The sequence below is a fragment of the Molossus molossus genome, unplaced genomic scaffold, assembly GCF_014108415.1.
Source record: "Molossus molossus isolate mMolMol1 unplaced genomic scaffold, mMolMol1.p scaffold_m16_p_10, whole genome shotgun sequence".
NCBI lineage: Eukaryota > Metazoa > Chordata > Mammalia > Chiroptera > Molossidae > Molossus > Molossus molossus.
The window spans coordinates 35,988,457-36,016,004 of record NW_023425345.1 but is presented as its reverse complement, the minus strand read 5'-3'; the positions used below and the strand labels follow the sequence as shown (position 1 = coordinate 36,016,004).

The 27,548-nt window shown below is 45.3% G+C and overlaps 1 protein-coding gene across 2 annotated transcripts in view; it reads left to right on the top strand.

Annotated features, from left to right (window-relative positions):
- ITPR2 (inositol 1,4,5-trisphosphate receptor type 2) overlaps window positions 1–26,900 on the top strand; it is a 470,721-nt gene extending 443,821 nt beyond the window's left edge. For both annotated transcript variants that reach the window (XM_036251040.1, XM_036251039.1), the window contains exons 56-57: window positions 25,063–25,224; window positions 25,859–26,900. In XM_036251040.1, the coding sequence (XP_036106933.1) occupies window positions 25,063–25,224; window positions 25,859–25,945 (249 nt within the window). In that variant the 3' untranslated portion in view covers window positions 25,946–26,900. The remainder of the gene's footprint in view (window positions 1–25,062; window positions 25,225–25,858) is intronic.
- The last annotated feature ends 648 nt before the right edge of the window (window positions 26,901–27,548 follow it).

The window sequence follows — 27,548 nt, the reverse complement described above, 5'->3', positions numbered from 1 at the left end:
TTGCTTGTGATTATAGGACAGATCTTACCCAAAGAGGCATGCTGTGGTGCTCTCAGGAGTCCCAGAGAGGACAGGGGGACAGGGCTACCGTGAAAGGGAGTGGTCAGCACTGCCCATGAGTCAAACAAAGATTATATAAGAATGAATTTTATGGGAGAGAAAAACCAAAGAACTTACATGAATATATGCATAACCAGCGGACACTGACAGTAGTGTGGGGAAGGCAGGAGGGGGACGGGAGCAGGGAGGAGGGGATCAATGGGGGAATTAAAGGGGACATCTGTAATACTTTCAACAATAAAGATAAAAAACAGAATGAATTGTATCTGTTCACCTTGAGGGGTGAGGGGAGCAAGCTTTGCCTTTATCTTGTCTATATGATGGGAGCAACAAAGGACTGACATTTTCTTCTGCATATAGTCCTACTGTATTGAGTCCTAAGAGAGGTTTTAAAGTGTTTATGTTATTCTGTGAGATTACTGATCAGCATTTCAAAAACATCACTTCACCGTAATCTGAAATGTATAAATAGCCCAATTCAGAGGTGGATTATTTGCAAAGGCACCTGTAAGTTGACAAGGAGACAACCACCCAGGGTTTTCTTCCTGCTGTGCTGTCCGGTGCCAAGTTGGGACAGAAAGGCCCTGGGCTCTGGTTCTGCCTGTACCTCGGATTCCAGGCACATGGAGTCCTCACGCATAATGAGAATCCAAGTGGTTTCCCACATCTCTCCTGTGCGAGTTCCGAAATTCTGACAACTCTGATATTTAAAATATTTCTTTACTTCAGGTTTTGAATATGTTAATGTTTGTTTTATGTTATAAACCGAAAGCACTGTGGGAGTTTGAGAATGCTCAGAATCTGACTTTCCATTTCATTCACTGGGAGACCATGAATGCTTTGACCCTGCCCCACCCCCCAACCCTGGCTGCAGGCTGGGTGTTAAATCTTAATGGTCTACTGTCCACATGTTTACACCTCTGTGCTACTGGCCTTCTCCATAGGACAACACTAATTAGGGGCCAGACTGCACATTTTTCTGTAAGACCTGGAACCCAGCCCTCTGATAGAACATGAAACTGCCCCCCTGGTGGGGGTCAGGGAATTCCCACGGTCTCAGGCCGCACCTGTGCTGCAGGGCCCGGGGAAGCCCTGTGTCCTGCGCTGAGGGCCCAGGACCATCTGGAAGCAGCAGATCCAGTTTGAAATATTATTTTAGAAGATGAAGACAGTGCTAACAGATATACAATAACCCATTTTATTGAGGATGCTGTTACCCTTACTTGAGAGCATCATGTTTTCCTCAGCTTGTTTTCTAGTATATATCTCACTCTGGAGTGTTGCAGGGAGTCCGTGGAAGGGCGTGTGCCTGGGAGTGACAGGGGACAGGCTGCTTTAGACACGGCCTGGGCACGTTGGGAGCCTTGGGCAGTCATTTAACCTTCTAGGTCTCGGTTTCTTCACCTGTAAAATGGGTAAACAGTCTTACCTATACAGTTTCTATGAAGATTAAGCAAGTTAATATTTATGCAGTATCTGACACATCGTAGATATTTCATTACATGTTTTTTTTAATCCTCACCCGAAGATATTTTTTCCATTGATTTTATTTTAGAGAGAGTTGCAGGGAGGGCGTGGGGAGAGAGAAAGTGATCCATTGATGTGAGAGAGACACATCGATTGGTTGCCTCCTCTACGCTCCTTGGGGCCCAGGGATGGAACCAATGACCCAGATACTTGTCCTTGACCAGGAGTCGAACCTGTGATCCTTCAGTGTGTGGGCTGACACTCCAGCCACTGAGCCACATAGACCAGGGTTTGAGAATCCAAGGGATTTAGAATCTCCCTCTCTAGAACAAGATCAAAGAACAGTCACATTCTTTATTATACAACAGACATACTCTCCATTTTCCACACATGCATTTTGCTCCTTTTTTTAAAAACACTTAATTGGTGCCCTGACTGGTTTGGCTCAGCAGTAGAGCGTCAGCCCACAGATCAATGAGTCGCGGATTCGATTCTGGCCAAGGGCACATACCTCAGTTGCGGTTGGTCCCGGCCCTGGTTAGGGTTATGTGGGAGACGACCAGTTGATGTGTCCCTCTCACATCGATGTTTCACTCTCTCTCCCTCACACTCTGTCTGAAGATAAATAGAAAAATATCCTCGGGTGAGGATTAAACACACACCTAATTGGAAATGAGTTTTACACCTTAACTGGAAGTTAAGACTTCTCATTCCTCTCTCTCTTATACACAACATGTGCTCCATCAAAATACCTCATCTACCCTATGCAATGAAATCGATATGACTCTGTTACTTCCTAAAACGTTGACCACTCTCATCCAACCTTCAGCCCTCCTACCCTGCTGCAGGTGCGCTGATCGGGCCTGTCTGCTCCCACACGGAGCGTTCTCCTTCTACTGAGTATTCCCCATGGGACCAAGTGATCATGTTTTCATTGTAAATCAGAATGTTTCAGTCCCTTGCTCAGCACCCTCCACTGGCTTCCTAGTGCATAGGATAAAATGCAAACTCCTGGTCCAGGCCTGTACGCTCTGACACCTGCCGTCCTCTGCTCGCCTTCGTCCGTCAGCTCCGACCACACCGACCTTGCTGTTCCCGGAACCCGCCTGGTTCTCCCCAAGGGCCTTTGCGTTTGTTCTGCCCGCAGCCTCCAGAGCTCTGCTCTTTCGTTCACCTCCTGCATGTCCCCGTTTAAATGTTACCGCTTCAGAGAGGCTCCCTCCCGCTGGTTGCCCTTTCAAAGGGGGTTTCTTCGCCTGACAGCAGCATTCTGGATCCTCTTACCCTGCTTGTTTATTTCCCAGCTCATTGAAATCTACATGCTATTGCATATTTCTTTTTGCATGTCATCATTATGCGAATGTAATCTGCATCAGAGCAATTACTTTCCTTTTATGTTGCTGTATCATCGGGACTTAGAGCAGTGTCTGGCAGGTACTTAGTGTTTCTGAATGGATGGACGACTGAATGAACAAACAAATGAACAAGAAATAAGTAACAATACATCCTTAGTGAGTTAGCTTCCTAATAATGCAGATGATAACTGGTGAACAAAAAGGCATAGGAAGAAGAGCACAGGCATTAGACTGAGTTTATACCCCAGCCTCACTGCTTCCTGGCTGTGTGACTTTGAGCATATTGCTTAACCTCTCTGCCTCATTGTCCTCATCTGTCAAAAAACAAAGATAATATTATTTACCTTAACATTTAAAACTATGTCTGAAGACTTCCAGCAATGAATAGAGGGGACTTATGGGGAGGGAACTTTAACTCTTCAATCTATACCTGTTCAAGTGGGACCTCTAATCAGAGGATCCAACAGATCTAAAAGTGATCTCTTAGACACGGAAGACTGAGTTAGAAATTAAGATGTATGAGAGGGCTTGGCTAGGTTATTTCACCTCCGCCTCCTGCTTCCTTTTATGAAAAACCACGGAGATGAATTAAGTCTATCAGAAGGCCCTTCGATCTCTGATATTTTGTGATTTTATCATCAAAACCACAGGTCTGGCCCTGGCCAGTTTGGCTCAGTGGTTGGAGTGTCGACCTGCGGACCAGAGAGTCCTGGGTTCGGTTCCCACTAAGGGCACATACCTCGGTTGCAGTTTGTCCCTGGCCCTGGTTGGGGTCATGTGGGAGGCAACCAGTTTATGTGTCTCTCTCACATCGATGTTTCTCTCTCTCTCTTCCTCCCTCTCTCCCCCCGCTCTATCTGAAGACAAATGCAAAAATGTCCTCAGGTGAGGATAGAAAGAAAACCACAAGTCTAGATAGACTCGAAAGCCAGAGGGTGGCAGGAGAGAAGCAGTGGAGCTCGATTCCTTAGGAGGTTCACCCATTCACGTGGTCGCCGAGGGTCCCACAGTGTCAATCACCTTACTTTCCAGGACAGCCAGTCACTGAGGAGCAGGAGTTAGCTGGTCATCATTTTGTTGCCAGGTCTGGTCTGAGCTGGAAAAGGGCAAAGAAAATGGAAATGAAGCTGGAATCAGATTCAGGTCAATAACCCCGGTCAGCCATATCTTCTCTCTCCCATTCTTTCGCTCAAGTACTACCTAAGAAGGAATAGAAATTAGTTTCATTGGTGAAAGACAAGGCACAGCCTAATGAGAATGAGGTAGGAAAGAGAGAGAAATGAGGGCTAACACACATGGATGCAATTTCTCCACCCGGCCACATGCAAAGTATTTGATCTGTTTAAATCTTAGTGGCATAATGAGTCTTTGCCGAATAAATAGCTTGTCCCTACTGTTCATTCTTATTTTGTCCAGGTATATGCCTTAGTTTGGTTCTTTTGCTTGAGTTCTTCTCTTCATATAACTTCATTGTTTCATTAATCTTCCATATCTGCATTATGAGTTTTTGTCAGATTTTTATATTCAGTCACAGCCCTGGTTTGTGAAATCCTTTCTAGCCTCATCTTCACATCTCTGTCTTGTTCTCAGTACTTGGGTGGATGGGAATGTGATAGAAGCAAAGATTACATCATCTTTAATAAAGGAGAAAATACAGAGTATGTAGAAATTAGATGGGCTATAGAGAAAGAAATCAATCAGGTTGGCAAATTGCATCTATGGGACAAAGTGCAAAATGCTTGTTTCATACACTATTTATTGACCAGGTTTGTCGAGAAGATGGTTAAAATGTGTGTGGAAAAGCAAGAAACTGTTTTGTTCAGTTTCAGTGACACCGATGCATTTTCTTTTTTCACGTTATGAAGTCTTTCAGTATTTCTAATAATCCTTGATACCGTATTTTACACAATTGCCTCCAAGGACCCTCAGAGATAAGAGTATGTACCTGCAGTTGTAAACTGGGCGCATCCAATCTATTCCTAATAGAAGTCTCTACAGCAGTGGTTCTCAACCTTCCCAATGCCGCGACCCTTTAATACAGTTCCTCCTGTGGTGGTGACCCCCAACCATAAAATTATTTTTGTTGCTACTTCATAACTGTAATTGTGCTACCATTATGAATCACCATCGGAAATATGTGTTTTCCGGTGGTCTTAGGCGACCCCTGTGAAAGGGTCGTTTGACCCCTAAAGGGGTCGTGACCACAGGTTGAGAACCGCTGCTCTACAGTCACTGCACAGAATTCAGTAGATCAAAAATTTGCAATGTAGTTTGAGGGTTTGGAGATAGTTGAGGTTTCCATAATCCTCAAAGCTCACAAGTAAACTGGCCTTGTTGTTCATCAGTCCCAGTTCCATGGGTGTGGGTGTTCAATTCGAGTTCAGTGGGGGCACGAGTGGTCTTCGGTAGGAACAAGTAGTCAGCGTATGCTCTTTCTGCTCACTGTGGAAAAGAAGTCACATGTTGGTGTTAAGGAGCCAGAACATCTATTCTTCCAAAATTAGGGGAAAAAAATGACAAAATGACTTTTCCTTCCTTATGGCTATTGGAACTATCAATAGAGGTATCCTTTCTAGCAGTGAGTGCTCAATAGGTCATTTTTATTTTATTTTATTTTTTCTCTAAGGGAAACATTCAAGCAAAGTACCTCTCCCAGATCAAGTGGGTGCTCCCCTCCTGCGATGAATGTAATAGTGGTGTACGAAGGAGGAGGAACAATCTCATCGACACTTGATTCTCTGTAGTCTTCTTCTCCTAAAAGAAATCCTAAAACAATCGTGGAGAAGAACATGGTAGATGGCATTTGAGTTATTCCAACAACAACAAAAGAATGTATCTTATTTGGAAGCTAGGGCCGAGATAGGACTGTGGTTGGGCGATTCCAGATGAAGACATCCCTGCTAATGAACAATATAAACATAATCTAAGTCAGTGTCCGTAAAATAGACACCTAATAAACAGCAAAATAGCAAAGGCTTTATTTAAAAAACAGGAGCAACAGGGTATGAAATTGTAGTTAAAACTCACATTGCCCTTCATTACTAATTTGCTAAGTAGTTGGGGCGTTTCGCTCCCCCTCTTGCTGTATTTGGCCACTAAGCTAGCAGAAACTATGTTTTCTACGCCATACAGGCAACGTCTTCAAAGTCGGCACCGAGAATGAGGAAAGCAGGCTGAACTGTTTCGTAAGGCGACTACTAATGTAGAAAATGAGAATATGTGTTGCATAACCACTGAAAACGTGTCTATAAGCAGAAGAGGGTATTTAACTGGTAATTAATTTCAAATAGATTTTTATCTGGTGTCTTTTTAAAGAAACCCTAAGTATTATTTTTTCTTTTCTAGTTTGAAATAATTTGTAGTTTCCGTGGTAAATGGGACAGTGTGCAAGAATAACACTGTCTCACCTACAGGAGCTCAGGTGGGAAATGGTTTCCGTGCAGGCGCTAGCCGCGGGGGCGGCACACGGAAGGCCCCGCACTCGCCCTCCTGTGCCTGGACACCCTCGTGGCCCTCGTCGCGCGGCATTCCTTAATCACACAAAGTCGTTTTCAAGACATGTCCTATTTAAACCCTTGAAATGATAGATTTACCTTTTAATGCAAACATTTTATTCCTTTAAGTAGTGTGCAAATATGTTCTACAGTTAATTTTCCATAGAGAACATCTTCTTTTCTTCTTCTTAACCTTCTTTAATAAATGCACAGATGAGCACATCTATTTTAGAAGTTAAAACTGTAAACTCATACAAGTGATGGTAAACAAGCATGAGCAAGTTCAAGTTTCAAGGATGTCAGGTGTACTTAATGAAAATTCTGATCTATTACTTCTGAGCTCCTATGTCTTGAGTCTGAGGATACAATATGTCAAGGGGAAAAAAATAACAATTTCGTAAAAAAATGATTCATGTAATTAAAGTTGCAGGAGCCAGTTCTTGAATCTTGGCATGTTTGGAGAATGTGCAATGGTCTATTCTGATATTGTATTAAAGATATTGTGAAGTACGCAGGCTACAGGAGTTACTAATTTAATTTTCTTTCTTTTTTCTGTATTTAATGTTTTTTATCTTTATTGTTGAGAGTATTACAGATGTTCCCTCTTTTTCCCCCCATTGACCCCCTTCTCCCTGATCCCACCCCCCTCCTGCCTTCCCTACATTATTGTCTGTGTCCATTGGCTGTGCATATATGCATATAAGTTCTTTGGTTTACCTCTTTCCACGCCATCCCCCACCCCCTTCCCTCTGAGCTTTGTCAGTCTGTTCCTACTTTCATGTCTCTGGGTCTATTTTGATCGTCAGCTTATTTTGTTCATTGTAGTCCATAAATAAGTGAGATCATGTGGTACTTGTCTTTCTCTGACTAATTTAATTTTCATCCCGTGTAGTCACATTGCTCATTTTCCTTCCTCAAGTCCTGTGTGTTCAGGCATGAAATGTCTGACTCGCTTCGAGTTTCCAGTTTAACCTGGCTAGTAAACCCTGAAATAACAGTGAGGCTTGTTTTGGGACCCGAGCTGAGCCAGCAGGATACCAGCCCGCTTCGTTTCACAATGTATGCTCATTGCTGTCATATACCAGGTCTGCAGGTAGAACACCGCTTTGCTAAACATGCTTTGTTCCCGATCAAGGGGGAGTGCAGTGATGTGGGGTGCCCCCCGGGAGGCTGACCCACTGCAGTTCACCGGGTGACTTCTCAGGGACAGGGCTCCTGACAGGCCTTTTCTTAGGTGAGGAATTCTAGATCCTGTGCTAATTATTACAGACTCACATTCTCGTCACCATCAGGCCACAGAATGAATTGTGGTGGGAACACACTCATCAGGGTCAAAAGACAGAGAGATGTGCATAAATCAGAAAGCCCAGGCATTGCTTTAACAAGGTAAATTATAATATCCAAGCGGAACAGCCATGCATGATGGCTGGCCAGGGTGCTTTCCTGGGAAGCCAGATTATAATCAGAAGGTTACTTAATCAGCAGAGGTTTGGAGCAAAGGGAAGTAGTTGGTTGCATGATATGAGTGTTCAGCGGGTCAGACTGAGAGAAGATGACATCATCTCATCACTACACACAGCGACAGACTAAAGTTTAAAAGAGAACTTGAATCCTGCGTGAGTCCTGGCTTTTTCTCTTACCAGCTCTGTGACCTCGAGAAACACCTAGTCCCTTAATGTGTCAGTTTGCTTCTCTGTAAAATGATACAGGACTAGTGCCTACCTTAGGGGTATTGTGAAAGTCCATTCATTACCAACTATTTATTAAACACATACTATGTGCTGGGCATTATTTTAGGCACTGAAGAACAGCAGTAAACAAACAGACAAAAATCCCTGACCTCATGAAGTTTATGTTCTAATAGCAGGCAGTCGACAAAATAAATAACATAGCATGCTTATGGTGAAGGATGCCACAGAGAAAAATAAAGCAGGGAAGGGAAAATTACCAGGGTGGTGGAGTTCCTCTTAAATACAATGAAATAATAAATATAAATATGACAGAATCTGGAGTATCCGATTTGTCATGCTAACTTGGTATTATTACGACTACTGTCATTTTATCTTCTGTGAGGAATGTGTGAAGTCCAGGCAGATGTCCCCGGAGAGTGCTAGGCTCCAGCCAGTGCTGCCTCCTGCCCCATTTGTTCCAAGCTAACTGTCTTCCTCCTACACAGAGTGACCTTGAGCTGTGTTAATTCCACTGGTTAATTAACAGTTGGGACTTTCTTTGTTCTGGAAAACATTTTATCCATACGGTGTCATTATCCACATTTCATTTATCAGGAGTTGAGTTTTTACATGTAACTCCAAGCACTTTGGAGGTGTCTATATTTTAGTGATTTGTAGGACTCTCATAAGATAAGGTCATGAAAAGGGCTATAATTCTTTATGATCGCCAGAGAAAGGGTCTTGGGACCTGGGGATCAAAAGCTTGCATTGTGGTCCTGACTGTCTCATTGTCTGTGTGGCACTGGTTAAGCAGTGACAGGTGTGTACCTCAGTTTTCTCTCTTGTGTCTTGGGAACAATTAGGGGAACCCTTCACAGGGCTCATGAGAGAATAAAATGAAATAACAAACATAAACAAGGAATGAAATGTTTAAAGTACTACTATGTGATTGAAATAATACCCCTTTTTTATCATTCCATTGATGGTTTCTCCTTCATTTGTTTCTTTCCTACCTATTCTGATGTTTTGCCCACAAACCTAAGTAGAAGTTGGGATGATCAAGCATGGGCTCAGAGAATCGAAAGCTACAAGAATGAGTTCAGCCTTCCAGTCCAGCTCAGGAAACTCTCTCCCAAGGAAGGATCAGAGAACAAAGTTACCCAGATCAGCTGCCAGTGGGTCCCCCATCTTTTATCTCCCAGTTATGTATTCTTTCAACTACACTACAAAGGTAATGAGGGAAGTGAAGGTGCTGACCAGAATACAGGGGAAGATACGTCTGTGAATGATAAGATTGGGTTGCCACATAACAGTTAGGTTTTAGTGTTATACCAAGGGACCAAAACATTTAGATTTTATAGATTGGAAAGTGACGGTGTTTGAGTCAAAAGCAACTTGTGACAATGGCTTTATGGAGTCCTGGCAACCCTGTAGGAGAGAAAGGGTGTGATATGAGAGGCTTAGGAAAGTATAATTATAAGTAGTCAGTGACTAGCGCCAGCAGGTGGGGGAGTGATGATAGTGAAAGTCTATTCACAGTCTGGCCGAGTGCTTGCCGGGCTTGTGTGCCAGGCCCTAAGCAGAGAAACCTAAGTGGTCCTGGGGGCGTGTGGCATCAGGGGAACATAGAGAGACATGTTTTCTGCAATGTTATATTGGCATTTAGGCTCCAGAAGCGCTAGGTAAATTATTTTAGTTTTGATAAAGAACACATCCTGATGGGCTCCGGGTTCGATCTTCAGCTCTGGCTGGAGATCAATTGACAGTGACCAGCTCTGGGGGAGAGCCGGCCGGTGCTGTAGATGACCTGGACCAGGTGGCACACTGCTCTGTATGCCCTTCAGTGACATGTGGCTGCATGTGATTCCTGCCTGCTTAATGCGGCCTGAGCACGGACCCCAGCGGGAAGCCCAGGAATGCAGTGTCCCCAGCCCCAGGACCCTGAGCCACTTGGGAGCTGGGCGTTAGTGTGTGTGTTACAGTGGGACTCCATGCAGTACGGTGGTGATGTTGTGACTGGCAGTAGCACAGGAGCTGGGGGCAGGGGCTGGGTGGAAGGAAAATGGGGGACATCGGAATACTGTCAACAATAAAAAAAAATCAGGATTTGGCTGATAAAGAGTTTACACTGCACATTGCATCAGCTACTTTTATCCTCTAATATTTGACTTTGCAATAAAATGGCTGCCAGCATAAATAAGATTTTTTTTAATTAGTGACTTAACCTGATAGTACACATCAAAATACTCTCCCTCACTAGGCATATTATTGAAATGTGGCACATAAATGTAGTTTGTGTTGAAAACTGAGTCATACTTCTAATGCACCTGGGAAAGTTGTTATTACAGAAATCCTATGAGTCCTGGCCTGTTTGGCTCAGCAGTTAGAGTGTCGGTCCGTGGACCAAAGGGTCATGGGTTCAATTCCAGTTAAGAGCATGTACCTGGGTTGCAGATTAGATCCCCAGCCCCAGTCAGGATCATGCAGAGGCAACCAATCAATGAGTCGCTCTCACATCACTGTTTCTCTCTCTCTCTCCCTCCCTCCCTTCTATTCTATCTAAAATCAATGGGGGAAAAATATCCTCATGAAGATTAACCAAAAAGAAAGAAAGAAATCCTAAGATTATTCCTTTAGGAAAGAAGCCTTTTGAAATCATTTTTAAATAACTTATTTTCTTTGGTTGGTTTGGTAAATCTGATTTTTATATATTGCATTAGCCAAAAGGCACCAGTATCTTAGATTAAAATAATTAGATCTTTTTGCCAGCAGTTGATAACTGTGGACAATCTAAACCAATACAATCTGCGTTATATGGTTGTATTATGAAATCATTCCCCATATTTTTCAGCCAATTTGAAAAAGGTTATGGGGCAGGAGGGACGAAGATTGACTCTGATGAACAGAAATGTGGGAAATCTGTGATACATAAATCATGACCAGGGATATAAATCATAACCAAATGCTTAAATAATATTGAATAGATGTTGCTCTAACTCCAATAGGTAACATAATTTCCAACACCACACAATTAAATGTGAGGCTATGGGTGACATTCTTTAAAATTCTAAATACCCAGAATTCCAAAACATTTTTAAACTTTGGGGTGAACAACTACAATACCTTTTAAAAATATTCATAATTGTCACACAAAGATGTAATCAAATTCATTAAAAGCATAATAGAAAGAAAAATGTATCCCTCTCTGCCTGGTGAAATTCATAGGCTGTAACAGGACATCGCTGGAGAGCTAAGGATAAACTTGAATTCTCAATGGGATCATGGAAGCCTGGGCTACCAACACTGGCAAAACCATCAATTTTCCATTCCTGGCGGTAAATTTTAAATCCAAATAAATCCTGTTTGTAAGGGCACCAAAAAGCCTCTCAGCTCCGAAGTTAAGTAGGCACACATTCACTGGCCACAGAGTGAAGCCACAAACCGGGCCAGAGTGCAGACATCTCCTATAATCTAATTTTCAAGCACAAACTATGGCAAAGCCAAATATGGCTCCAAGGACAAGGCTTCTTTAACGTGGTTCATGGCATGACCATGGGCTCGAGTACCAGGCAGAGGCAATGGTCAACATCACTTCCCCAACACAGTGAGCCTTGAGGAGAGGTGTTGACAAGAGAAAAGATGGACTTCGTGTGTCAGAGTGGTTCTCTGCGCCCCTCGGGTAAGATAAATAGAAGAGGAGGAAGTAAAAGAGGATTAATAGTGTGTTTAGTAAAATATGGAAGGGCTGAAACAGCCCTGGAAAAAACCTCATAGCTCTCTCTCGAAGTCACAGTCCAGAGGCACACACGGAGTCAGCTCTGACTGGGCACCGCCCCTTCGGAAGCCTGACCACAGTTCTTGCAAAGAAACTGGGACAAAAATAGAATACTTCCATTCTGAAGTGGCCTCCCTTCTCTGTCTGTGTCAGTGATTTTCAGGCAGTGGATGTGGAGAGCCATGGCAACTCGAATTTGCATTTTTTAAAAGTGGGTATGTGCAGGCAAAGGTCGCACTTGCAGATGCGGAACAAATGAATAGGCTCCTCATTTCCACAAGGTTGCCAAACAGTGGGGTGAGACAGGGTGGTGGGAAAACCCTCTGAAATTCCCAAACAGCTGTCGATGCGGGAACATTTCAAAGCTCACATCAGGGTGATTCCTTGTTCTTGTGTCTGAAAATCTGTGGGCTTCGGAGATGTCATAATCGCATGACAGACCCCTCCCCCGATGCTCTCATTCTCTTTGCCCCAAACATGCTTCCTCACCTGCGCCCTCTGTGCCCCGCCCTAACTCCCATTCCAGTCTCCGCCCACCAGGAGCTTGTGCATGGCATTCGTTTTTCTACCTCCCTGTGTCAAATCCTGACAAATCCTAAATGATAGGATTATTGTCCTATCATTTTGTTATCCCATTTCCAGAGGAAGAAGCGTAAATAATAATCTTATTCAATCACCTGCCTAATGAGGGCAAAGCAGAGAATGTGCCACCTTCAAAGCCCCGCCCTTTGCAGCGCAGCCTGCTCGTGGGCCCTGCACCCGTGAGCACCGTCTCCGTGGGGTGCTGTCCCCAGGGGTTCACACAGAGCAGAGACCGTCCCCACGTGGCACGTGTCCCTTCGCCTTTTACCCAAACACTCCTCACCTCCAGGCTCTGGTGCAAAAGCAGTAGCGGAAAACTTCTCTCCTTCCACATCCTCCGTTTTGGCTTCTGTGTTTATTCAGCAAACATTTATTGAAAGCCTCCTGTGTGCCGACACTGTCCTGGGCCCTACGAACAATCGAGACAAAGCTCCGCCCTCCTGGAGCTGGCACTGTTGTTGGAAACAGACAGGGACGTAGGTCATGGCAGGGGCGAAGCAAGTGAAAGGAGCAGAGAGGGTGGAGGGTGTTCGATTGTTAAGAGCGGCCTCTCTGGGGAGAGACTCGATGGGGTAAGGAGCAAGCCGTGGAAAGATCTTGGGTCAGCGAGAGCCATTCCCTGGCAGGAAAGGGCGGGCGTGGGGGAGGCCTGGCAGGGGAGCCCCCCCGGCCATGCTACTGAGGAAGGCAGATGGCGGCCACGGGCGCAGGAGGTGGACAGAGATGCGATCGCCCAGGGTCCCTGGGCTAGGAAAGGAGTTGAGATTTTAAGCTAGGAAAATTGATCCTAAAAACGATATCAGTGCTTTCACATTTTGATTCAACACCATTGATTATTTGTACTACACAAAATTCACTCCCGACAAGGTAATGGGTAGACCATCCCAGAGTAAATAGTTTAAACCACAGGGAATTCATAGGCTGGTGGGTTTCCAATTGCGCCTAACCCCTCAGGCAGAACAGGTAGGGAGGGAAGAGAATTTCTTTAAGATCACAACCAAATGTCCTACTTTTTCACGTTATTCTTTTGCCGTAACCACACCCTGGATAAGTCTTTCTGCCTTGCACGGTGGTCACATCCTAGGTGTGTACACAGCCGCAGGTCTCCGAGTGTGTTCTGTCTTCTGTAGTTCCAATAGAATGTCCACTATTTATAGGTCTCAGACCAGCACCGCTTAGCAAAATTAGATGCTCAACTAGCCTAGTTTCCTGATTGCTTGTCCACTGCTTTCGTGACCCCCTGCCCCTCCTGCCATCTGTGCAGCTGATGGCCACATGGCCCACAGCCTGAGGCAGTGAGCAGGGTCAGTGCCTATTGGACCCCAGCTATTCCTTTTCAACCCCCGCTAGGGGTACTGCAGTTCCGTTCTGGCACCAACCACCCAGAGTTAGCACAAACCCTGTGAGTTAGAGGACATGATCCCAACACAACTGTCCTCACTTCAGACACCAACTTTGGGTGTCCCCAGGCCACCCACTCTTCTGACAGACTGGCTGTTATTTCAGTGGTTCCCACAATCCCCTCACTTTCAATAATTTGCTAGAGCAACTCAGAGGACTCAGGAAGACATTATATTTATGTTCACTATTTCATTATGAAGGGTACACAAATCAGGACGACCAGCCAGAGAAAGAGACGCAGGGGATGAGGTCTGGGAGGGAACACATACTGCCCTGCCTCCTCCCACGAGATCCGGCTACGTCACCTCTTCTGCACATCGGTGTGTTTACCAAGCAGGAAGTTCCACTGAGCGTCAGTGTTCAGAGTTTTTATTAGGCTTTTATTTCATAGGCCTGATTGATTGGACTGTGGGCCACATGACTGAACTTAATCTTCAGCTTCCCTCTCCTCCCTGAAAGTTGGGCTTTCTCCAAGTGCCAACCCTCTAACCTCTTGCGGTTGGTCTTTCTGGTGGCTCACCCCTATCCTGAAGCTATCTAGGGGCCCACCCTGTGTCACCTCATTAGCATAACCTCAGGTGTGATCCAGGGAACTTGTGAATAACAAAGACGTTTCTATCATTCAGGAAATTCCAAGGGTTTAGAGTCTTCCCTTAGAGACCAGGAACAAAGACCAGTCAGGATATTTATTACACAACCGTGACCCAGCCAGGGAGGGTGATGAATGATAGTGGGCAGGTCTGCCGCTGGGAGGAGTGTAATGGAGGAAGAAGCAAGTTGGAGAGGAAAATGCGAGATTAAAATTGCCCAGGCTGCTACAGGGGCCATTAACAGGTGTATATGTACATGGTTCCAACTCTCAAGGTGTGCATCACCTAATTGAGGAGACAAGGTAAAAGCTTAAATTAGGAAGCAATGGAAAAGTTGGTCAATATTCATTATAAAATGTCTCAGGGCAGCATCTGAGTTCTCATCAGCAGGGAGCACCTGTGTACAACAGCCAATCATCACCAAGCATTAGAGCAGCCAATCATCACCAGGCATTATAGCATTTTATTGACTGGCTCCATCATGTGTTAGAAACGAGTTTTACACGTAGGAATTGCTGCAGCGCCTGTTTCCATTTTCAAGTCTTCTATCAGATTGCTATTCTATAAAAACAAGTAACGAAGGAAACATTTCACATATGGGAAAATGGGTGCAATGCATAAAACCTAAATAGCATCAGGTGAAAAACTGGGGGATTTGTGAAATTGCACAGACATGAGAAATGCAGTACTTACTGCATGATCAACGATGGTTTCTACATTGCTTTTGTGTCAAACTGCTCCGTGCCTCTGTGTCCTGGCATCTTGTCATTCTGATCAGCCTGGGAGCCGTTATTCAAAAAGAGCCTCCCGCTATCCTCGTGGGTTACAGTATACCATACTCTTCTTTCGGCCTCACCGTGTCCTGGGCAGCCCATAGTTCTGCCCCATTTGGAGTTTTCCTGATTCATCCTACTTAAAGTTACCTCATTTCTTCTGACATGTACTGGCTGCTTGGCAGGGTTGTGTCCCCACCTACAGCTGCTGGGCTCGTTGTGTTCAGAACCACAGTGTCTGTGGACCCAGCTAGCCAGCTGTTGATGCATTGGCTGCCTTGGTAAGCTTCTTTCCAAGCTGTGCACCGTCCTGTAGTTTTGTTCCTGGTCCCAGAGCTAGCTAGACAGTGGTCATTGCTATACTGTGCGAAAGAGTTCAGTCCCATTCTGACATCACACCCTGCTTGCCTCTATCCCAGAAGAACATAATGGTTTAGATTTAGTTCAGATTTTTAAAAAAATACAGCACCCCCCCCCCCCCAATCCACATGATATTTGATTTTTCAAATATCCTATTTTAACTCTTTGATGCTAATAAAAGTTCAGCCTGAGTGTAAGATTTCTTGGGTGCAACTTGGCACATCATCTTGGTTCAACTTTGAATGTATTGTTAGGTCTCAGTGTCATGACCATGTTCCAGCTCTTGGTGATAGACTTTTGAAACAATTCAGAGACTGGTAGAGAGGCTAGTGATGATTTAAAGACAGACAGACAGACAGACAGACAGACAGACAGACAGATGAAAGAAAGAAAGAAAGAAAGAAAGAAAGAAAGAAAGAAAGAAAGAAAGAAAGAAAGAGAGAGAGAGAGAGAGAGAGAGAGAAAGAAAGAAAGAAAGAAAGAAAGAAAGAAAGAAAGAAAGAAAGAAAGAGGAAGAAAGAGAGAGAAAAGGGGAAGGGGAAAGGAAGGGAAAAGAAGAGAAAAGAAAAACTAAGAGGAAAAAATTGAATTATTTAGAGAAGGTCATTGGAATTAAGGAAAAATTTCAGAGGAGTATTAATATTTATTCACTTTTTTTTCTTTATTGATTTTAGAGCGAGAGGAAGGGAGAGGGAGAGAGATAGAAACATCGATGAGAGAGAACATCGGTTGGCTGCCTCCTGCATGCCCCCCGCTGGGGATCGAGCCCACAACCTGGGGATCGAGCCCACAACCTGGGCATCGGGCCCACAACCTGGGCATGTGCCCTGACTGGGAATCAAACCGATGACCTCTTGGTGCTCAACCATGGAGCCACACCGGCTGGGCTCCATTCATTTTATAAGAGAAAAAGAAAGAATGGGGAATAAAGAAATGACAGTGTTAGGTATGGAATACTCCCATGAGAAATATCTCAAAACCCATTTTTAAAGGCAATTTACAAGTGACCAAAATACCTATGAATTCCTAGTAGATAATACCTCAGAATCATCCTCTCATTTATATACATAAATGCAAATGTCTAATCTACAGAGGCTGCCCAAATACTGTTACAGAACTCTTCTCCTAACCAGTTGGTCTGAGCACCATAAATCATAGTCCAGATTTTAATGGAACCCAGAGGGATGGTTCTGGTTATACCACTGTCTCTGCAAAGTTTTTAATAACACTCTTTTCATGCTCAAATATGTCCCTGTTTAACCAACAAATCATATGATTATTCAGTCGATGTGTAAAATGGGTGCAATTAAGGATGATTTTTAAATTGTGTAAGGATGATTTTTCTTAATTTTTAAAAAATCATTGACATGATTACAGATGTCCCAGTTTTCTTTAAGTTTCATTCACTGTTTAGCGATGTTACGATGTTACTGGTCTGGTTTTGAATTAGAGCAGTTGTTCTCAAACTCCAGTACACGTCAGAGTCATCTTCAGGGGCTGTTGGAACACAGGCCATGCACGCCCTGGCCGGTGTGGCTCAGCTGGTTCGCCGTCCTGTGCACCGAAAGGGCGCCTGTCCCGTCCCGTCAGGGCGCCTGTCCCGTCCCGTCAGGGCGCCTGTCCGGGGCGGGCTCGGGCCCTGGGAGGGGCATGCAGCAGGCAGCCAGTGCCGTGCTTTCGCAGTGTGCTCTCCATCGACGTTTCCCTCTCTCTCAAAAAATTTAATAAACTATTCTTTAGAAAAAAGCACAGGTTACTGGGCCCCAACCTTAGAGTTTCTGATTCTGAAGGTATGGCCTGAGAATTTGCATTTTTAACCATTTCCCAGTGACGTTCATGCTGCTGGCCCAGGAGACACGCTGGGAGGACCAGCACCTCTTTTCCTCGGCTTGGGCAGTATTTTAAAGGCAAGGGAAGAGACTTAAGACAGGCTAAACAAGCCGAAAGAACAATGCGATAAAATGTCTCAATATCACGGACAGGTAAAATAAATAAATAAATAAATAAATAAATAAATAAATAAATAAATAAATAACATCAGCTGGCGAGCTGGCCCAGTGCGAACTCGGTTTCCTCAGATAGTGACAGGTGAGGCCCCGTCACGCTGGCCCGTGCTGGCCCTCCCCTGGGCTGCCCAGTGCAGCTCTGAGATTTGGGACTGCTCATTAAATAGTTTGCTCTCAAAAATTTTTTAAAGGAGCATTTTTATTCCAAAGGAGGAATTTAGGTCGTCTTTAAGATTTACCCATTTCTTTGTGCGAAACAAACCTGTATTGCTATGCACACACACATATGTATATGTGAGGAAAAAAGAATGAAGTTCAAATGGTAACATGCATTTACTGAAACAGATTTTAATTCCATTCATTATTGTGTTGCATTTGACTCTAGTGTTAAAAGATTTCTGGGATTTTTTTTTTCCCCCTCTAGAAATAGTATTTTCTATATAGGCATTCTGTGTGTGTGTGTGTGTGTGTGTGTGATTTTCCTTGAGTTCTACATATAAAGTGATTATTCTTTTTTAATAGATATATTATTCTTAATTCTCCTCCTCGTAAATCACATACAGTGGAAATGAATATGATGATGACATTTGAGAGAAATTTCAGGAGAGTCCTGTCAAAATATCAGGACATGCAGAAAGCTGTGCTGATTTACATTTTAGAAAGAAATGTATCCTTTATTTGTCAATCCAGGAATTGTGTTTTAATTTCTAAGGACACAACTGGATCCTTTTTCTCACCCCAGTCCCTGCATTTGTCAGACGAGACTGTTTTCCAGCCCATCCTTCCTTCCTCATGACCCAGGGTCTGCATCTGAACTCCTGTGAATAGCCTTTTTGTTGGCCTCGTTGAGTAAAACTTGTCATTTACATGTGGCATGTTCACAAGGAATGAGGCCAGAGACGCAGACGGCAGGATGATGGGTTCGTGCCCAACCTGCCGGCAAGGCCCCACGTTCGCACGGGGCGGGAAGCCCACCGCGCCCCTCCTTCGTCGCGCAGAGCCTGGGATGGGGCACATGGAGCAGCTCCCTTAGCCGAGATGATGGCTTTGGCTTCAGAAAGCACCCTCGTTCCAGATCCTTTTTCTAAGTCTGACGTTCCAGGAACGCAGGGATGGTGTCTTTTCCTCGGGGACCGGCCAGGGGGTGGCATCAGCTTGCTGGTGTTCCTTTTCAGAGCCATTGCGGTGGACTTCCTCAAGCCAGGAGTGCCGAGGGGAGCGCAGTGGGTCACCCGGGGCTTTGGGGAGTGGTTATACTCGTCGGCCTGCATTTCTGAGTGGAAAATGCAGTATAAATCTAAGGCTTAGAAGAAAGTGATAACCAGAAAAACCTTAGCACATGGTCTCTGACCGCACATTCTGAGCATAGTCAGAACAGCCTGGAAGCAGAGGTGAAGCCCGATATGAAGCGGTTTATTGATATTCTGTCCCCGTATAATACAGGGTATGTTCCATGTGTGACCCCTCCTTAGTGATATTTGGGAGCGCTCTGCAAAACTGCAGTGAATGCTAAGTGTTGATATATTTCCATCAGTTACCTGCACGTCCATCTCTGATATAACACCCAGAGGGTTTGTTTCTGATTGTCAGTAAATAACCTTTAGCATATCCCAGAAGAAGTGATCAAGGGGGTCAAGTTATACACAGACATATATATTTTTCCACTGCGGTCTCTGTCTTCTTTGGCAAGTGCAGAAGCTAAGCATTGACATCTCTGTCAGACATGAAGCAGTCCAGGGCAGGGAACGGAGCACAGGATTTCCAGTCACACGGGGTAGAGGCCAAACCTGGCCCAGCCGCTTGTAACTCCTGTGTGCCAGTAACGAACCCTCTTCCTGCCTCCGTGTTGTCATCTGTAATATGGGGGCGTTCACAGTCCCTACTTTATGGAAGTGTGGTGGGCATTGGCTCTAGCACGACGGAGTGCCTGGCTCTGGCCAGCCAGCCGACACACGGGTATGTGGCTACAATACAGAACTACACCGCTCGTTTCTCTAGCTCGCATGCAGCAACTTCTGATGTGCGTCTACTAGAGCTAAAAAGACATCAAGCAATTTCTCCGATGTTGGCCTCACCGAAATCAGTCTCGTTACTTTGTCATCTCGTTCTGAGGCGGAGAGAATGAGATGAAAAAGATTCTTTGCAGATTCTTAATCCTGGGCTCAGGGAAGCATGAACGACGATGGGTGATGGGAGAGCTACTGCACGACGCGATTTGGAAGAACGTGCCCAGAAGTGGAGATCAAGTGCACAGACTGCTGCTGTGCTGTAACACTCCAGGAAGCCTGCGCTCTCTAGGTTTCAGGCGGGGCATTTATAATATGCTGAGCTTGGGTCCCGTGGTTTCGAGGTTGCTTCTAGGCTAAATGCTGTGTTTCTGCTAGCTCACTTGGCAAACTCGAGATTTGTCTCAGCAATTTGAGTTTTAAAGTTTGCCTTGAATTCATAGCATACAGACTGACAAGCTGGAAGGGATGTGGAGACACCTAGGGTAGCCTGCTGGTTACACAGAGGAGGAAACTGGGACTCGGGGAGTAAGGCTCACTCCCTCTTACGGCACGTACCCGTTTTTGGCTGAACTCCTAGCTCAGGGCTCTTTGCATTGAACCACATCGCCTGCCTCCCATAAATGGGGTATCGCATTTAAGAACCACATAGGAGAACACAGCACAGCCAGCCTCTGACTGACACTGACACCCTAGTCATTGTATTTAATAACTACAAAATTAAATGAGTGAAATTGATCTGATGGCTGGAAGGACTATTTGAAAGGCTTTCACACTTCTGTATATTCATCGTTAGTCATCTGGGAAGATGCATTATTATTAGAGTTTAGGGACAGCAGAGGGTTGTGGTTGGCATGCCCTGGGTGCCCCTTTTCAGAGGCATGGCCAGTTCGTCTCTGCGCTTTTCTTTGAGAAACCTCGTGAAGCCCTGCATTTCCACCCACCAAGTCACTAGGGTCTCACATTGTAACCTCAGAGTCTACCAGTCCATCTGCAACTTCCCTGACTTTATGCTGCCCTGTGGTCAAGTGTTTTCATTCCTGGTGAAATAAGGAAATGATTTCATATTGACTAACTGAAGTCAACATGAGAATCTGCTCTTCACAATCACAAGATGTACACAGTGGATATGAGTAACCGAGAACTAACAAATCAGCTCTAACTGCCTTGTTAGATGGGGGACCCATTTCCGGTCACTGTGGGGTGGGGGGTAGTGTCCTGGCCACTGGTCGCCGTTCTCAAGTCTGTCTTGCGGCTCTGGCGTAGGCTCATGTCCTGGTCTCAGCTTGCTCGCCCTGCTCAGGCCGAGCCTCCCATGAAAGTCACCCATGGTCCTCCAGACTGAGAGGGGAGCCTTGGGGTGCCTGATAGGGAGCCACTTTCAGTGAGAAAGCGTGTGCGGCATTTATTCTAAGAATAGTGCTGTATTTGACTTAATTTTGGTGAAAAGGATGTACTTTCTGCACTCATTTGAAGAAACATCAGTTACGGAAATTAGTATTAAAAGATTGGCTTTCTTTGTAAAAAGAGGACAAAAACAATTTAGGTTGGTTATTTTTTTCCATTTTAGTGAGAGATGTAAGACATTCAAGTTCCTTAAAAATTAAGAAAAGAAACCACAGAGCATTCGATGTGGAAAAAATTGTAATTACACATCTTTTTTTCTTAGTTTCAGATTATGGTCAATTGAGAGAAAGAGGGAGGGAGGAATGAAACAAGAAGCACAAACATAGGAGAGAAAGGACAGAAACAAGCAAACAACAAAAACAGAAAGGTACAGGCAGTGAAAGAAAGATGAGAAAAGCCAAAAGAGGAATAAAACAGCAGTGGTCTTTAAGGAGTGAAGGAAAGGAGGAGAGCGTCCGCCGAGCAGCTTTCCTGCCAGGCCCTAACCGCAGCTCGCTGTCCTTGTCCTCGTCCCTTTCATGAAGTCCTCTCTCCACATACACCATCAGTTCCGCGAGCAGGAGAGTCGTGCTGGGATTTGCTCCCTCCTGTTTTCCCAGGGCCCAGCACAGACATAGTAAACAGTAAGGATTAGTCAATGAATGGGTGGACAACGGAGCAAAGGGAGAATGTGCAAAGTAAGAGAGCCCTGAGATCCAAAGGCTGAGGTGATGGTCCTCCATGAGCCATGGTAGTTTGCTCAAAAGCCAGAGACATGGGAACCTGCAGTGATTTCTCTGGAGGCAATGTCCCAGAGCCTGACCATGTTCTCTGTGGCTCAGTTACCAGCCACTTGCTCAGCATTAGAACAACATTTTGCCTCTGTTTCTTCTGGGAACTTTCTGGAAGGAGATGTTTTCACCACCCACACCTGGGATATCACCATGTCTCCTGGTATCCTCTCTCCCCAGGCTCAGCTCTCTGAGGCTGTCAAACCCTCATGTTCCACCAGCCCCTGGCGTCCATCCTGTTGCAGACCAGCTCCTCTCCCAGACCGCCGCTTCTTGGCTCTCCTTCTTGGCCCCTTCTCTTTCAGCCAACTGGTGGCGATGGCCTATGTGTCCAACCCCTCGGTACTGAGGACCCTAGAAGAGTCAGCAGACTGGGCTCCCTGTCACCAAGACATCACCACATGTTCACCCTCACATGAAAGTGCCTTTTCCAAGTCTTCCAATCACTGTCCTCTCATCCCTCCTGGTCACTCCTATTCACTCATCATAGATTTTGGCTTATGGCCACCCACAGACTCCTCATCCACCCCAACCCCTGCCCCCCCGCCCCCCCAAGGATGACTTTCTAGAACTTTGTGTACAATTCATCCAAAAGATTAGCCTTTCAAAATTCAGTGATTTTTTTTTAAATGTAGTAAAATATGCATAACATAAAATTGATCATTGTAAGTGCACAGTTTTGTGGCATTAAGTACATTGTTATGTAACCATCACCTCTATCCATCTCCAGAGAATTTTCATCTCCCCTAAAGAGAACTCTGTACCCATTAAATACCAACTCCTCAAATTCACCAGTATTTTATCAGATTTAAGTGACTCTCATCATAGAATTTTCATCTCCTACAGTTGTTCTACTTATAGAATTTTAAAATTTATTTTCCCCCTTTCTGTCCTCTGTCTTCAGTCTTACCAAGCAGTTTTGATGTACACAGATCTGGGTTGGGAACCCAGCTGAAACATTTGCTAGCCTCAGTTTCTTCATCTGTAAAATTCCGATAATAGATGACACTATACTTAATTCACATACTAAAGAGAACTGGTTCATTGAATTGTTGAAAGGACTCATTACTTGTAGTTCCTTTAACACAGGTCTTTTCTTCCCCACCCTTCCTACCAGTCTCCACATTCGGGGTCTCACTGTAGTCACCACTTTGCTGACCTTCTCAGCTTCCCGACACCTTTGTCTTTCTGACGCCCGTTCCTGGGGACACATCATCCTCTTTCAGTCCAGCTCTCTGCCTCCACTGTACGTCCACTTGGGCTGTTGGTGAACAAGAGTCTTTGCTGGGGTCACTACAAGGCATGGTCTCCCACTCTGGGCAAGCCATCCTGCCCTGCAGGCATTTCACGGGCCCCCATTTGGCTTCCCATTTCTCACACCAGCTATTGGAGCTCTTCTCCCTTCACTCCACCTCCCTACTCTGCCACCACCCCGAGTTATCGTTCCTCTTCTCTGTTTTCCTAGACCACAGTTCTTAAACCTTAATGCACCTAGGAATTATGCACGACCCCTAAGAGGTTCTGATTTGGTAAGAGGAGGTGGGGTTGAAATCTGCAACTTTAACAAGCAACCCCAGGGTCTATGGGTATATGCAGTGCACTGTCTACTTTTCTCAGAGGGCTGTCCTCAGCCACGGGTTCCTTGAGAGCAGACGTCTTGCTTTATCCGATTTTCATCTCTAAATACCTGGCAGTAGACGTGAAAGGGTTGACTGAACGAAGGAATCTGGCTGTCACTCTACATTTCAGAATAAGCAACCATTCTCCTTTGAAATGCTATAATTAGCTACAACTGTTGAGATGCAGTATAAAACTTAAAAAAAATTTTTTTTTCCTTTATTGATTTTAGAGAGAGAGAGAGAGAGATAGAAACATCGATGAGAGAGAACATTGATTGGCCACCTCCTGCATGCCCCCCACTGGGGATCAGGTCCACAACCTGGGCATGTGTCTTGACCAGGAATCGAACCGGAGACCTCTTGGTGCCTGGGTCAACGCTCAACCACTGAGCCACACCAGCCGGACTAAAATTCTTTAATATGTTTTCTCCTTAATCCTTTTTTAGCCCTTTTCATTGCCATTATGGGTAGGGAATTATAAAGAACTTGTTATTCTCAGACTAGGACAACAACTACCAAAAAGAGGGGAAAAAAGAACCAACCCAAGGGCTGGATGAGATTCCGACGGAAGTGCAGAGATATATAGGTTGGGCCTTTCCACTGTGCCTTAGGGGAGGCACGTACTCTGTTGACTCTCATTCTCGGGATGTGCCAGGCAGAAGTCTTTGGAGCCACTGCAGTGGGCGTTTCAGGACTGGAAAGAATGTTACACAGGAAGGTCACTGCTGAGGGTGTTGGGGGAAGGTGACTTGGAGAAATAGGTAAATGGGGATGCAGACCGATGAACCTAATCAGTGGTGGGAACACTCACCTGACTCAAATCTACCTCTCCCAATTTCCTAGTTTGTGACATGGGTAATTACACCACGGGGGTCACTTGCTTCCTCATTTGTAAAATGGGGACAATATGATTTACCTTGCAGGCCTTGTTTGAGGATTCAAAATAGAATGTAAGTAATGCACAGCGATGTTGGGCCATCGGGCCGAGTTTCCAAGAGGACTGAGTATCTGGTTAACCCTTTGTCTCTACCACAGTGAGGGGGGATCACGCAGGCACCCATGTACCTGCACCAAGTCCACATAGAAACACAGAAATGGTACCAGCTGTTGCCCTCTGGGGAAGTCTGATTCGGAGGCCTCAGCCCCTCTGTAATAAAATGTTTCCAAAGGGAGCAGACAGGGTACCCTAGGGCAATGCCCTCCCACTTCCCTCTTCCCTGAGCTGCGCTCCACCCAACTTGGGGAAGTGGGAGGCGAACTAGCATGGGCGGCTGGAACCAAAACGTTTCTTCTGCCTCCCTCCTTTCCCCCACCCCCTTACCCTTTTGTGCCAGGGGGAAGGAGAAACCGCTCAGGCCTGTGCTGTGCCCACACACACTTGGATCCGCTCTGCCCCGCCTCCAGACCCTGCCTCATCCTTCACCAGGATGCACTGAATGCCTGCAGGGGTCAGGGCGCGGTTCTAAATCCTGGATCCGGACCTTCCTGGAAACCCACAGGAAGTTTGTGCAATAGTTAAAACCTTCCCCCAGCTCGTGAAGACCCGTGTTCCACCCCCACTCCATTCCCACCCCAGCTAGAAGGAGTACCCTTTCCTTTGAGTGTGAGTGCTAAAAAGAACTTTGCCTTATATGTTAATAATAATGAACACCACAAACAGTCTTTACTGAGTTTTAGGCTCCCTTCCACACCTACTTCCTTGTTCCTGAACATGTATCTGCTTTTAGGAGAAGAATTTGGATTGGTTTCCACGGATGCGAGCCATGTCCCTTGTCAGCAATGAAGGGGACAGTGAGCAAAATGAGATTCGGAACCTGCAGGAGAAGTTGGAGTCCACCATGAGTTTGGTCAAACAGCTGTCAGGTCAGCTGGCGGAGCTCAAGGAGCAGGTGAGTGCGCACAGGGAGCCGGGTGGGGGGTCGGTCCCCGCCTGGAGTGAGGGGAGCCCCGGAAAACCCATGTGGTGCTGTTGGGACCACATCTCAGCAAGCAGAGGCTTCTGCTAAGCCACCTCCCCACCTTGTGGGAACCTTCTCCTTCTACAGAAGAGGACAGGAGGGCACAAATGCCCGACTCCCAAGACCTCTTTGCATTTTTGTGATAGAAAATCATATTTTCTACCATCAGAGTAATTAGCTACCTCATTGGAAAGGCAGGTCATCGTTCGTGTGGGTCATCTCAGTGCCATGACCAGCCCCTTCATCATGTGAAATTGTTAGCATCTGTAACAATAATATCAGAAGTGCTATGGTGATGGTGATGATTATGTAACAAGCAAGGGCTGCTTTAAAAGAACCCTAGTTCCCGTTTCTTCACCACAGCGGGGGCGGGGGGAGTTGCTTTGTTTTCTCTGTGTATGGAAATTCACTTAAAAAACATTTTCCCTTTTTTTAAATAAACATATTGTATATGATGCCAGACAGACTGTAGGTGCTGGGGAGTTGTTACCCCACAACGGAGTGGCCCATCAGCCCTGGGAAAGAGTGAGGAAGTCAGCTCAACACACTGTCTCTTTCTCCCCAGATGACAGAACAAAGGAAGAATAAGCAGAGACTGGGCTTTCTGGGATCAAACACACCCCATGTGAATCATCACATGCCGCCGCACTGATACCATGGGGGAAAGCCGTGACTAGCCTTCCATCAGCCTCCTGCCTGATCACTGCAGAGACAACCGACACGAGGGAGTGAACAGTGCCTATTGTTGAAAAGTTACAAACAACCCAGTGCCCAGATGTTGACTGGTTTAGCTCCGAGAACAATTTAAAACTGTTTTCATGGTTGAGAAGACCCAACTCACAACGTGGCCACCAGAAAGCCTCACACATCCTTAATGCCACGTGAAGTCACTGGCCCGCGTGGACGTGGACAGAGGGTCAGGGAGAGGCAGGGCTGAAGGAGATGCCGTGCAAGAGAACTACCTTTTGCTAAGTCGATAAGGGTCAGTTTTGTTTTAAATGCTGACTGCAACCTCTGTCGTGGTGGGTTAGACTTTCTTTAACCATGGCATATAGGTCAGTGATACAGGAAGTCATACTCGGGTGGCTAAGTTTTTACTATAGGAAATAACGGAAAAAAATTTAAAAATGAGAGTTGCAAGGAAAAATGTTAGTGCTTCCAAACTGTAGCTGTCACAGGCAATGTCCTCATGTACAATGTGCTGCACGATGGATTTACAGCTCTCGCAACTGGTGCTCAGGAGACTGAGCCCCTCGCACGGACATCGCAACAGCACACGACAGCTTTCCCCCGATTCACCAGGGCTCTGTCGATACACCGCACACAAGGAGATCTTCATCTAACTCCTTAAAAGCTTGTTGTAAATCATGTGTAGGCTAAGATTTTTAAAGATTTGGGGAAGAAAAAGCTGACAGTAAACCCCAGGGAAGAGTTTTATGAAAACATATGTGTGCTGTTAAAATATATTGAGATTAATAAATGAAAGTGCTTAAAGATGACAGGATGTACTAAGAAACTTATGATGGTGGCATTTTATAAATATGGAGTAAAAGCTGTTTGATTCATGTTTGCTGTGCTTAAAAGGAACTGAGTGGTTTTATTCCTGCAGTTAGGGTGTTAGGGTGTGGGGGGGGGGTCCAGGAAATTTATGGAATACTCAAGAAAATGTAGCATATCGATTGCATATTTCAAACAGTATTAGTGAGAGCTTTTTGGAATGTAGACGGATCATAATCACTTCCCCAAATTGTTTTTATGCTAAATTAATGCAAGTAGAATTTGTGGAGGGAGAAAATAACCTGCCATACCCATGTTATTCTTAGAAACGATGCTTTCAGAGCGTTAAAGCAAAATTGGGATAATGGAGGTGTTAGGAGACTGCGGCGTGGCCAGGGAGCAAGCCCAGGACGCCCAGGTCTGGGAGACGCTTGGCTGGTTGGCCTTCTGGCCCAGCCCCCACAGGAACAAGCAGTTGCCTCCGGAGTCTTTCAAGTCTGGCGCTATTGCCACCAAGGTTGAAGGTCTGGACGGGGTTTGCAATGATCATTTTTTGAAGATTCTGGATTATTTTAATATAGTTTAAGCTACTGGATCCTAAAATTCCCAACTAGATAGATTATAAAGGATGCTTAAGCCAGCCCTGTTAACATGTTGACTTGAAGTGAAACTGTTGAAACCCTGAGCAACAGATTTTTAAGCTGAATCTCCTGGCAGCCCCCTAACCCTAGCGCCACCCCCAAGTTAAGAATTCTTCA